Source organism: Rattus rattus, chromosome 1 (assembly GCF_011064425.1).
Source record: "Rattus rattus isolate New Zealand chromosome 1, Rrattus_CSIRO_v1, whole genome shotgun sequence".
Lineage (NCBI taxonomy): Eukaryota > Metazoa > Chordata > Mammalia > Rodentia > Muridae > Rattus > Rattus rattus.
In genome coordinates this window covers 186,102,319-186,116,383 of record NC_046154.1, presented here as the reverse complement: position 1 = coordinate 186,116,383, position 14,065 = coordinate 186,102,319, and the positions used below count along the sequence as shown (strand labels likewise).

At 41.6% G+C, this 14,065-nt stretch overlaps 1 protein-coding gene across 1 annotated transcript in view; it reads left to right on the top strand.

Annotated features, from left to right (window-relative positions):
- The window catches only part of Otogl (otogelin like), a 137,275-nt gene that overhangs the window by 37,097 nt on the left and 86,113 nt on the right, over positions 1 to 14,065 (top strand). The window contains exons 18-22 of the mRNA XM_032918557.1: positions 5,824 to 5,969; positions 6,600 to 6,809; positions 8,982 to 9,147; positions 9,755 to 9,829; positions 12,746 to 12,798. Of these exons, the coding sequence (XP_032774448.1) occupies positions 5,824 to 5,969; positions 6,600 to 6,809; positions 8,982 to 9,147; positions 9,755 to 9,829; positions 12,746 to 12,798 (650 nt within the window). The remainder of the gene's footprint in view (positions 1 to 5,823; positions 5,970 to 6,599; positions 6,810 to 8,981; positions 9,148 to 9,754; positions 9,830 to 12,745; positions 12,799 to 14,065) is intronic.

Genomic DNA, 14,065 nt, shown 5'->3' with positions numbered 1-14,065 from the left:
CTGTCAGGAAGGGAGCTAACCACGAAATTGAAAAATATCCCCTCTGATGGCCGTCAGAAGTGGTGCTGAGCCAGGCTGAGGGTAGGGTTAATGAAAGGGACTTGTCGCTCAGTGGATGATTCAGCACGATACCAAGAGCCAATGCGATGGATACTTGGAAGTGGCCAAGAGGCTAACAAACAAACTTTCTCATGCAAGAATGACAAGAATATGAGGTGCCCTTTGTGTTCCTCGGCTTGGCTCAGCCATTACACAGTAGACACATGTAACTTTAAAGAATTATACTGTACATTCTAAATACACACAAATCTAACCCGGCCCACAGTATCAATAGAAAAGATTCTAGTGAAGAAATATTCAGTGCTATGTGAAGCCACAACCAAAAATGCACATAACATATTGAGGTAATTTCAGAAGAATAGACGTTGCCCTTTGTGGTCATAGCCAAAGATGTTTCCGGGTCTCTGTGGGCTGAGCATTGGGGACCATGTCATGGAAGGAGTGGTTGCTGAGTAACGTTTGAGACCCTTCTCAGACAATCTTTCCCTCTGTGGGTCTTCCCTTTCTAATCTTTACATCCAAACCCACTCAAGCATCATTTGCTTTTAAAAAATTAGTTTACATCCTGCCAGAATTGCATCTAGGTCACTTGTGAGGAAAACATCATTTATCAGTTGTTCACACCAAACAGCCAGGGTTATGAGAGTTAGGAGCACACCCTTGGTCCCTAGAGTTACAGGATTCCGTCTACCCTGGATAGTCAGCTGAACTAAGCAGAACTTAATAGTGCACCAAGAAGCTCACTGAATGGACAATGAGAGCTGACATTTTAATTAAAAATTTAGGAAGTGACATTTATTTTACACTATCTCATGTAATTTATTTACGTTTAACTATTTTTTTTTATTTACTTCAGGTTAGAATAACAATGTCTCTATCATATTTTTCAAAATAGAAACCATGCTAGGCTCATTAAAGTCCTCTTTCCTGGCCTTGTTGTCAGAATGGATTAGCAGTCAGTGTTTAACAAATGGTAGATCTGTCTGCCAGTCTCCAGGCACCAGTCTCCTCCGTGCATAAACATTCGGGCCCGATAAGAGTACAGGATAATATTTCAGCCACAGATAACTCTCAAACATTGTTTAGCTTTCCAAGTAAAGTAGTTAAAATTCTTTACTTGACAAAGGTTAATGTGAAGCTACAAACATAGTTTAATGGAAAAAAATATTAATTGAGAATTTATTTTACATGCCCTGTTAGAGCAAGTCAAGTAAGCTTGGTGAGCCGAAAGGCCATTTTTATAAAGTGAAATACAATAAACAAACAGGCCTACATTCTGGTTCCTATCTTTAACAAATTTATTGTTTTAAGACGACTAAATGAAATAAGAGAGCTGGACTCTGGGTTGCTTCTCCTGGGAACCCTGAGATATTTTGCTTTCCCTGGGAGGAGGCTTTGAGAAGGAGGGCTGGGCACAGAGGGGAAGGAAGTTATTACAAGTCAGGGAGTTTCTTGAGCCTTAGTACTTCTATCTGAACTAAATGAGACTTTGATATTTGGCTTCTTATAGTTCTTTAGCATCCTGGGAATTCGATGAGAAATAGAAAAAAGGAAGGAGGGGTTAGGGGAGCCGATCTTCTTCCTCTGTCTCTGAAGAAGTAGTCTCAGCTAGATGGTAATTAAGCACTCATGTTAGAGGGCACTAAGAGAGGAGAGGTCAGGCCCACCCTTCCGTTCAGACATATTGTAGCCATGAGCACAGACCTTAGGTTAAAGGCAATATATTCCCCTAGGAGCCCGGGTCTGCCTAGATCTGTATTGTCTTTTCAGGGTTGGGTGCAGTGTCTGATAGTGAAATCATTTAACAAATGTAAGATGGGATTTTACATTTGACCCCTAAATGCTGTAGTCTCACTTTATTTATTTATATTTTTGATTTTTCAACTCTATTTATTTAATCTTTTTTTTTACAGTCCAGACTTTATCCCCTTCCCAGTCCATGCTCTGACTGTTCCTCATCCCATACCTTTCTTCTCCACCTCCCTTCTAAACCCCCACCCCCACCTCCCTTTCCCACCTTCAAGAAGATGTCTCCATTCACCTCCCACCTCACCAGACCTCTCCACTCCCTGAGGCCTCCAGTCTCTTGAGGGTTAGGTGCATCTTCTCTGACTGAACCCAGACCTGGGAGTCCTCTGTCATATATGTGTTGGGAGCTTCATCTCAGCTGGTGTAGGCTGCCTGATTGATGGCCCAGTATCTGAGAGATCTCAGGGGTCCAGGTTAATTGAGACTGCTGGTCCTCCTACAGGGTTGCCCTCCTCCTCAGCTTCTTCCAGCTTTCCCCTAATTCAACCACAGGGGTCAGCAGCTTCTGTCCAGTGGTTGGATGTAAATATCTGCATCGGACTCTAAAAGAGTTGGGCCTTTCGGAGGGCAGACATGATAGGTCCCTGTTTGTAAGCATGCCATAGCATCAGTCACAGTGTCAGGCCTTGGGGCCCCACACTGAGCTAGATCCCAATTTTGGCCTGTCACTGGACCTCCTTTCCCTCAGTCTCTTCTCCATTTTTGTCCCTGCAGTTCTCTCAGAGAGAATAATCCTGGGTCAGAGTTTTTCACTGTGGGATAGCAACCCCCTCCCTCACTTGTTCCCTGACTTTCTACTGGAGGTGGGCTCAACAAGTTCCCTCTCCCCACTGTAGGCCATTTCATATGAGGTTCTTCCTTTGAGTCCTGAGAGTCTCTCACCTCCCACACCTCTGGTACATTCTGGAGGGTATCCCCCCACCTCCTACCTCCCGGGATTGCCTGTTTCCATTCTTTCTGCTGGCCCTCAGGGCTTCAGTTTAAAAGGGTGGTGGTTCTCTTCTGGTCTGGTCTGCTGAGGAAACTGAACAGATGATATAAATGTGAAGGAAGGAGAATTTTACATCAACTTTCACCCAATTTTAATCTATGTTCGCTTAGTATTTCAGGCCTTCCAACATAAATTGATATGAGCCAAGAGTATAGACTGTTATACTCCATACTATTTGTCCGTAGTTTGAATAGACCATGTGAGCTATGCGCCTCTACGTTTCCACATTCACCTTAACTACACTCAGATTGAATTTGGGGTAGTGTGAGTGATGCTTGATTATTGGAGCGGAGCCAGATCTGATCCTTAGCTTTCTTGGGCAGCAGCTTAATGAAACTGATTAGCATTTCTCTGGGCCTTTTGTTTTCTTTACAAAAATCGGCACAAGGGTATTCTTTTCACGGGGCAGAAATGAAGACCCAAAAATATTATGTTTGTCCATAATTCAGCCCCTTGAAAAAAATCTCAAGTACGGGAAGCTGACACGTTTATTTCTCTAAAACTACTAGAGAACTTGAGTTTTAAAGACGTGTTTGAACATTAAGCTAACCCAATCACAGAAAGAAAATTTGCACTCATTATTTGAATATTCAAAGATATATGAAACTCAAGACGGATGATCAAAATGTGAAAACCCTTCTTTAAAAGGGGAACAAGAATACCCTTGGAGGGAAGAGAGAGGCTAAAACAGAGTGAGCATTTTCTTGCCCACATGTTCATATCCTTCTGCCACCCAATTAGATAAGATGGATGAATGATGCAGAAGTGAGACCTGAGAGACACAGCCAGAATACAGCAAATACAGAGGCGAAATGTCAGCAGCAAACCACTGAACTGAGAATAGGACCCCCGTTGAAGGAATCAGAGAAAGAACTGAAAGAGCTTGAAGGGGTCGAGACCCCATATGTACAACAATCCACGAGTTCCAGGGACGCCTGTCCATGTCCCTGGTGGATCCCATAGGTAGCAATGAATATCCAACAGAACAGTAAGTCCTCCTCTCCACACGTAGACTCAGGGGAGGTGGGCAATATGTTCCACCAATTTTATAATCTTATGTTATGATTTTAAATTATTTATTCATTAGGACAAGAGCCCTGTCGTTCCTTATGCGCATTTTGTTCAATCCTGTGCTAAATCCACGGTTTTTAAGTGCAGTTAGGGCTTTTGAAAAGAACAGCAAACAACCTATCCTCTTACATTTTAAAAATTTGCACATCGTAGGTATTTATGACTTTTCTTCTTCTCAAACACAGGCTGCATTTTGAGTTTTCCAATGCAAGAAATGCTCGAAGACCGCGGTTATAGTTTCAGGACGCCCCACTTCAGTTTCATAGCGTCTTGTTTTTATTCCTATTCACGGCATGTGCTATCGCTCTGTAAGCAGGGCCCACGACCCAAAGATTGGCTCGTTCTGTTAAGTGGGCAACAGTCTGACATAGTCATTCTTCAGCTGTGCAATTTGCAGGAACAATGCAATTCACATGCTTAGAATTTGGACACACACACACACACACACACACACACACACACACACACACACCCCTATGTGTTTGCATGTCCACCAAATACATTTTAAACTAAAGTCACTATAAACCAAATCAAAGGTTAGTTTACTTCCTTCCCAATTAAAGGAGTCTCTCTGGACAAAATCTAATGTTAGTTAGGTATTTTGTTACTTTATTTATTTATTTTACTTTGCCTAGTTTACTACTTTCATAGAGTTAACTTCTATATGTTACTAACATGGGCTGAGAATCCATATTCAGTCTCCACATTTTGTACTGGTTGTGTGTGAGCATTATGCTGCCTGTTTAATAGTTTTTATTTCAGGCTTAGTTCGGATGTACTGGGAAGAACGGATAATCTTGCACCCAACACTTAAAAAAAGAGCGATCTTTTTATCCCAATGACAATTGTCATTCCCCCATCTCTGTCTCTTTTTGTATGCCTCTCAGTCTCTTTCTGTTTCTGTATTTATCTCTCCCTGTGTCTCTGTGTCTCTGTCTCTGTCTCTCCCTAATCTCAAGAGTAGACTAGAGTCTTGGCTTTTATGATTTACTACTTTTTTTCGATCCATTTCCATTTTTCCCTACCATGAGCTTCCCCATCATCCCAGAATTTTAAGAGCAAATTTACTTCTTCAGCTAATCTTACTTGGTTTCTCATATCTTATTTGTTTCTAACCTTGATGATTTCCTTCTTGCTGGTGCGGTGACTTTGTTACTTATTAAGTTACTATGTGAAGGTTTTGGCAGGGTTCCCTGGATAAGCTGTCTCTTCCAGCCGAGTCCTTACTTTAGAACTGTCTCTATGCACCATCTTACCTGTGTTTTTCATCCCTCTCCTCCCGCACTCTGTGTCTTCTGTGTCTTCAGAAGTTTCTTTTTTGCTTTTGCCGTGAACTGTGATTTTATAAAAATCCCAAAACAGGTAAATTCCCAAAGACAGCAAAAGAAAAAATAGACAAAAGCCAACCGCTCTCAAGAGGATTCTGCATATTTTCTCACAAGAATTTTCCTGAGTTACTCTTTATTTAATAACCGTGGAAATACATTTTGACCTACAAATTCTTAGAGCCCCGTAGAATGTCCTCACCAGAGTGTTACTTTGCTCCTTCAGGATTCTTGGAGTGAGGCATTTGTCCAACAACAGTGTATAGTTATTTGTTTCACATATGCACACTAACTTAATGCAAATAAAGTAGTACTTGGGGAACTACCAGGATATTTATTATTAATAAATATACCTTGGATCTGGGAGGAGTTGAAGGAGGAGTGGGATAGTGAATACAATCTAAATACATCGCATAAGTTCTTAAAGAGTTAATGAAAATGTTAGAATACAAATGAATATGCTTGACGTGCATTCAGCATTGTTCCTTGAAAGTGAAAAGTATCTGATGTCCATCGGTCTTTCAGTAACAATGACAATACTAAGGCTGAGTGATTTTTATCTCCGAGGGAATCAGTTCCAGTAAGGTCCACTTACATCACGGAACCACATACCTCACCTTGTCTCCTTTCTCTGAAGGACAGTATCTCCCCGAGCTCGTCACACCTGTTTGTCCAGTCCCAAGCAGTCGGATTTGCTCAGCACTGCCGTGAAGGTGCTGTTGCAGGAACCTGCTTTAAATCAAAATAGAGAGAATTACATCTCACAGATGTCAGGATGAATGGATTCCAATCCCTAATTTCTATTCATTTATTTTTCCATTTTTGTCACACATGAATTTATTAATCAAACACAACTGAGCTTCCGTGTTTGCCAGACATTGGGCAGGGTGCACTGCGTTGAATGACTCGGTGGCATCTGCTCCATTGTTTTTTTACCCACAAGAATCCACTGGAATGCAGTGATTGTCCCTCCTGAGATCGTGGTGTTTTCTACAAACTTGTCATTACATCCATTATCAGGGACCACTTTTGTTATGCACACAGGGGCCTGGAGACGATGAGCCCCAGTTTCTCACAGCAGGTTTCCTGAGGTGATCCTCAGGCATGGACTCACTGTGGTTACCACTTCTGCCAATTGATCCTTCCATTGCATACATTATTCAGGTACACTAGGTTTTTTTGGCGGGAGAGGGGTCTCAAAGACGACTGCTGAGCTTACTAGCTCTCATTTAAACGATACGTTTCTAGAAAAGGGAGATACTTGAGTAGTTTTGGTACCCTGTTGTTAGGGTAATCTCTGGCCTGGCATAGGGAAGTCTCACGGCGGCATCTTTGTCTGTTAGTTGGGTATGCAGCGCACTGTGATGTCATCCACCAGGAGCTCTTTGCTCCTTGTCACGTCTACGTCAGTCCAGGGCTGTACTACCAGTTGTGTCGCCATGACGCGTGCAAGTGCGGAAGCTCCTGCCTGTGCAATGCTCTTGCCCATTATGCCTACCTGTGTGGTCAGCGCGGCGTGCCCATTGACTTCAGAGCTCAGATCTCGTTCTGTGGTGAGTATGACATCACGGACAGATGACCAGGTAACTCTTTAGACAGCTTCGTATTCCTAATGGAGGCCTTCAATTTTTAAAAGAGATGTTAAGATCGTATATACGTTATTTGAAATATTCCTATGGTGTATACCTATTGAAAACAACTGAACACCAAGAGATATGCTAGAAGAAAAAACTTGTAATGTAGGACTGAGTACAATGTGTTTACTTAGTGAGTGAGAGACCCTTTATTTAAACTCGTGGAACTAGAGGGGGGAGGGTTGGGGAGGGATGGAAGAAGGAGAAAGGGAAAGAGGGGGAGAGGAAGACAGACACATACAGCGAGAAAACATTCATAACTGTGGATTATTGGTTACTAAGTTAGAGTATGATTATGTATCTTGAAAGAAGCATTAAGGATAGTTTGAAAAAATAAAAAAATATTCTTATCTTGGAAATGCTGTATCTAAGTATTGAAGATCATGAAACAAGAGGATGCTTTGAGACACAGCTGATCTGTGGTTAAAAAGGTCCAATGTGTCATAAGCAGTGTCTGTTTCATGTTCTTTGACTCTAATACTCCTGATTATGGCGTCTGCTGTTCCATTTAAGGTAGAGAGATTCTGTAGTGTCCTATATTTATTTTTCTAGCTACAACCCTTGGCCTTCCTGGGGTAGTTTTTTTTAAGTTTACTGAAAACTTGTTACATTCATTATTTAGCTGCTATCAGAGCAGGGACCAGAGACCACATAGCCAGAAACAGGAGCTTTTTGGTCCTGTATCCAGAATACCTTCTGACCGCTCTAATCCTTCCTTCAGTTGGGGCTTCTCATCTGTGAGAAATCAGCTTAAAGGTCTTCCAGTTCCTTCATGTTTTCTTGAGAGCTAATCATTAATGGCTGAGCCTCCAAGTCTCTCCCAACCTGAGACTTCTAATTTCTTGGTGTTTCTTTTGTGACCCTTTAATGGTAAGGCACCTCTCCATCCTGGTTTTTCCAATGTTCTGTTTTATAAAGGATTTTCCATTTCCACATGAGTGAAATCCAAGTTCTAAGACACCTAGGATTCACACTCCTCTCCTCTGCTCCAGATTCCGTGTTTTATTTCCCTCCTTATTTATGGCATCTGGAAACACTCTCTATTCCTGTTCCACCAAGTTACGTTACACACCTAACATCATTTGGTTATGTTTGAATCAGAATGGTAGAAGTTGTTTCAGGGAGTTTTAGACTTTTGTTTATTTTAAATAAAGGGAAACCTTTTAAAAGTAGCATCTTTATTCTTTGAAATTCTCATTTAATTTTTTTTAACTTAGTATATTGTTTTGGGAAATTTTAAAAACATGAATTCTCTATGTCATTTTGCTCCCTTTTCCCTCTCTAGCTCCTCCCATGTCTTTTGACCCCCTCTCAAAGTTATGACCTCTCGTGTAATTGTTATCATTACATATATGTGTATGAATACAGACTGACGAGTCCCTTTAATATTGCTCATATGTGTATGTGTCTAGGATGAGGACTTGGAATTAGATAGCCTATAGGGGGATGGTCTCTGGAGAAGACTGACCCTCAGCAGCCATTCATTGCCTATAGGTCTTCATCTAGGGGTAGGAACTCATGAGAGTTCCACCATGGACATTGGTATGTCAGCTGATATTGTCATTGCGCAGATATATTTTAGATTATTTTAACTAGCCTGCCATTTTCAGTCCCATTTGATCTAAAGAGAAATTGTTTTCAAAACAATGTATAAACATGATAAAACATGATATTATATATATAATGTCTGTAGAGGAATAATTGCTTACTTAGGTTTCAAGAATATGATAAGGATGATGACTATCTATTACTGGTTAGCTTTTGTCAACCTGGTACAACTAGGGTCATCTGGGAAAAAGAGAATCTCAACTGAGTAATTGCCTTCTTCGGACTGACCTATGAGTGCCACTGGGACATTTTCTTGATTGATAATTGATGAAGGAGGTCACCTACCCACCTACCTACCTACTTACCTACCTACCTTATATTTATTCATCCATTTATTTCACTTTGTTTTCAAGTCTGTGATGTGCTCACTGATGTAGGATAGTGTATGTCTAACGATCTGTATTTTCTTTGGGTGTACGAATGAACATAACATGTTTCTTTGCCTGTGAGACTGTCTCTAATGTGATACTTGTTTGTCCACAGCTGTGGTGTGTCAAAAGGGCATGCTGTACCACCACTGTTCCTCATTCTGCCTCCGTTCCTGCACCTCTCTCTCCTCCCCTGAGCAGTGCAAAGAAGATTGTGCTGAAGGTTGTAACTGTCCTGAAGGCAAATTCTATGAAGACACACTTAACTTTTGTGTGCCCATGTAAGTCTCAGAGGGGGCTTGACAATACCAGATGGTATCTGCTTTTCTTCTGAGAGGCCAAATGAACGTACGCTCTTGATACACACACACACACACACACACACACACACACACACACACACACGTTTGCTTTTGCTTAATGGTATGGTGAGCTACTCACAGAAAGCCACAGAAAGTACTAGTTAGCCCTGAAGTTTATTCCTACTTGATTTCTCCACACCCTAATCATAAACAAGATTTATATTTGTCATGCAAGTGGTAGAATTGTATTCTCTATTCTCATTCAGAAGGTTCGTAGCCCTCACAGGAAGTGAAGACTTTTGTTTTGCACATAGGGTTAAACTATACAGCAGATGTGTGTTTCCTAAGTTCATACAGTGACTTTTCTTGGGACTAAACAAACAGTCCAGAACGATTTGGGGACTTCAAATCTGTAGCTACTATGTCAAGTTAGTTGTCTGTTGTTTGTACAACATAGCTTTGCGCAGTCCCATGGAGTGGTAGAAGTCTACAGTGGCCAATTACAGAGCACAGCGTCATCTGTAATTTTGTTTCTGTGGGAAAAAATAAATATTGTATTTTATTTACTCCACCTTTTCCCTTATAGATATCACTGCCGCTGTCATTATAGGGGAAGCATTTATCAGCCAGGGGAACTCATCCCAACACCCTCAGGCTTATGGTAGGTGAACCCTGGGGACCCCAATGGAAGAGTTGGGGGAAAGACTGAAGGAGCTGAAGGGGATTGAAACCCCATAAGAAGAGCAACAGTATCAATCAACCATACCCCTCAGAACTACCAGGGACTAAACCACCAACCAAAAAGTACACATGGAAGGACCCATGGCTATAGCTGTATATGTAGCAGAGGATGTCCTTATCTGGCATCAATGGGAGGGGAGGCCCTTGGTCCTGTAGAGGCTCAATGCCCCAGAGAAGAGGGATGCTAGAGCAGTGAGGTGGGAGTGGGTGGGTGGGTGGGTGGCACACTCTTAGAGGCAGAAGGAAGGGGAAATGGGATGTGGGGGTTGTGGAGGGGAGACTGGGAAAGGGGACAACATTTGAAATGTAAATAAATAAAAGAACAAATTAAAATAAAAAGAATATATATATCAATTACATTAAAATATGGAATGTCTGAGACATGTACTAGTAGTTTCAGAATAGATTTCTAAATTTAATCATCATGAGGTGAAGCAAGAGCCCTTTAAAATAAGCTTCTGTTAGTAGATGTGGAGAATAGGGTAGTAATTCCAACTACTTCCTGAGGTCTTAGAGGTTCATGGCTCATCTACAGGGTTCAAAAAATCAATTCTGGATTAAGTCTGATCAATAAGACACACGGGAGTCACTTATCTTCATATCAAGCCTTGTTCAGCAACACTCACAGAATACCACTCATTCTGTTTCTGGCCTGTCTGTTAAGAATGCGGTCCCGTTCACGTAGTACGCATTTATTGACACCTATCTCCCAGGATCCTCCTTCTAGTTGCACTGCAGGTGCTCACAGTGGATCCCCATGTGTAGATAATGACAGCAATTGTGTTGAGACAGGACTGTGTGGCTTCTCTTCTCCTGGCACCGTTCTGAGCATGCTGCGTGGATTATTAATTAAGCACTCATGAGTATAGGTCCTGCCGTCTTATTCCCATTTATACACGAGCAGAGTGAGGCAAATGTGGTTAAGCAACCTGATAATAATGCTGGGATTTATGCCCAGGCACCGGGCTTGGCAGTGCTTGCTCGATTGCAGACCTTGCTTCACAGCTCATTTTGAATCAACAGCAAACTGTCATTCACACTCAACTGCCTTTATAATTAATTCCATCTTTTTCGCACCACCCCCTGATTAAAACACAAAGAAACCATTGCATCCTTTCCTGTGTTGGCTATACTACTCTCTACAGTTACCTAAGCCAGGATTCTGAGAATCTTTCTGACTTCGTTCTCATGCTCATCCTACCCATCCTGGAAATTCCTAACAACCCTTCATTTAACTTGGTTTTTATCTTCTTCATGGAGGTGAAGTCCATTCTTCCCTTCCCATCCTGCTGCTTTAACAGTGACACTCACCTTCTCCTCCCTGCCTCCCTTTTAAAAATTTGTCTTTGTTTTACATTGCTCTACCAAAATACTAGAGACCAGCTACTTTACATAGGTTTACTTAGTTCATAGTTATTGTGGTCCAAGAGTGTTGGGTCCACAGGGAACAGAGAGTCAAGGAAGCCAAATCTTGTAATAACCCACCCTTGTAAATGGTTCAGTTCTGAGAGATTAATAATGATTTACCTCAGGTAATAAGCATATTCATCCCCTTTAGAAGTGGTTTCCGATGACCAAACCATTTTGTGACTTAGGCTGCACCTCTTAAAGTCTCACCTTCTGACAGCATCATTGTGAGGATCAATTCTTAATATGAGTTTGGGACTAAATATACCAAACCAAAACAATGGCACATTAGTCTCTTTGTCTGTGCTCTCCTTCGAGTGTTGGAAGAGCCTTCTTTTGAATTTACTATCCTTAAAATTATTTATTAAAACATAGTAAGATAAATCCATCCTTCCTTACTGCCCAACATAAAATTATTTAGCGTAGTGACTTTGTTTGCACTCCTGTCAAATGTCCCCGACCCAGATGTATGATGTGTAGAGCTGGCTGTCTCATTTCCTTTATGACATTGGCAGGATGGGCTAACACACCTCTGAGTGACATTCTTTAGCTTAAGGATACCTGTGTGTGGTTTTCATATGATGTGCCTTTCGGTATGTTGGTTTCTTCATTTTGCAAACATGGAAACACATGGTCTGCTCTAAAGCTGAAGGGAAATCTGTACCAGGGTTTCCAAGGGTCTGGTGTGTGTGTGTGTGTGTGTGTGTGTGTGTGTGTGTGTGTGTGTGTGTGTGTGTGTTTCCACTGTGTTACACCCTTAAGGAGTTTCCAGGTTCACGTATCTCTACATGGTTTCCTTCCTGTGTTACAGTCAATTGCATGGCACCTGTGTCTCAACCCTTGTCTTCAGTGATGCTGCCAGGATGATTGTCCTGACATTCAAACTGACCATCTCACTTCTGTGATGAAAGCTTTTAGTAGTTCAGCTCTAGAAAAGAATCCTAACATCAGAGAGGGGCCAGCTTTACCTCTGCTTGCCCATCTCATCTCCTGGCACCTGATTAGGCAGAACAGTGTTTTGTATCTTGTAGTTTATGTATTTCCATAGAGACCTGGAATCTTCCTCTCTGATACAAGTCATAACCTCAGGATTTATTACCTATGACCACCTAAATGCCAGTTATGAACAGATTTTTAATCACTTTTTTAATAATTTTTTAAGATCTTAAGTGTATGTATTTCTGTGTTGAGTGTGTGTTAGTTGTATATTTTCCTCTGTTACTAGAATATAAGCATCTGGATCAAGCTATTAACAATAAATACTGTGGAGCTTTAAATCCCCCTCTCCCTCACACGGCCCCTTACATGGAGGTGCTCGATAAAATATGTCAAAATTAGATAGCTGTCTTGGAGCTGGACCGAAGCGAATAATTTGTTTGGGCAAAACCCAAGATTTAGGTCTATAAATTAACTATTTCTTTACTTCTAGCCAGTGTTCAAATGGGACTGTGAAATGTGATGAGACAGCAACGCCCTCTACTGGTGAGTCCCAGAGAACGGTTTTCCTGGGAGCAAGTATGTCAAACACTGCTCATTGTCTTCTGACAGAAGATTCTCGGAAGACCCTTACTAAAGCAAGGGCACATAGTAGTATCACGCAGTCAGAACAGTGTTCCAGTGATTCCTGGCTATTTTCACATCACTAACTGTAGGACAGTGGGAAGTCAGTGTACGAGGCTGTTTAGAGACAGAGATGGCCAGTCAGGCATGAAGCTTTTATATCATCAATGCCAGCCCCCCCTAAAGGGTTTAGCGTTATTACCCAGATACTGGTTGTAACATAGCCATGGATCAGAAAACAGAAAACTCTATCCTAGAACAACACTTCTCAGCCGTTAGTATCCATACAATGACTTGGTGATCTTATTAAGACTTAGGTTCTGATTTTTGAATGAGAAGCCATACCAGGGATTCTGAATACCTACCAATGGCCAAGGTAATGTCAGTGCTTCTAGGTTCTGGGATGTGTCTGGTAAGCAAGGCTTTTAGGATTATTTGTAACAAATGGAACGTGGTAAAGAGCAAGAGTGCGGTGGCACAGTACTGAAATCCAGCGCCAAGGAATAGGGGCAAGGCCGTCCAGGTCTCAAGGCCAGATGCAGAGTTAGAAGCATCTGGTGTATGTAAGACTATGCTATGAAAATGGAAAATAAAATCAAAGGGTTTATGAAATATATCCATTGCTATTTCTCTTAGACTATAATTTTCCACTGGAATATGTGTCCTGCAGATCTACAAGTCAGAGGACCGTATAAGTCTGTATTTTTGTCAGATTATAGACAGAAATAGTCTATAGTTGTCATTTGACAACTCTTGGTTTCCATTCTGTTAGACAGGGATATTGTAAGTCAGCTTCGAGCCAACCAAGGTGGCTTGCGTCTGCTCTCGTTAGAGAGGCAGAAATTACAGTCCAACCTGGGCTTGATAGTGAGACCCCATCCCTTAAAACACAAAACAAAACAATAAAATGCCCTTTGAATCACACGTTCTAGATTTACTTTGTCCGGATTTAGGTCAGTTTGGGGTTTCCTTACGGGTCATGTTACAGGGCCTCGAAGAAAACACAATAGCTACTGGAAATCCTCATTATGCCCCTTTTAGTTCAGGGTAGCTCACAGTTAAAGCAGGGATTACTAGGTAGCCTGCTTTCTCAGTGGAGTCCTCACCAATCTATTCTTGTGGTCCCATGCAAGTGTCTTATTTCATTTCTCACAGCCCCAAAGCCTTCTGGGAAACAAGTGCCCCTCCC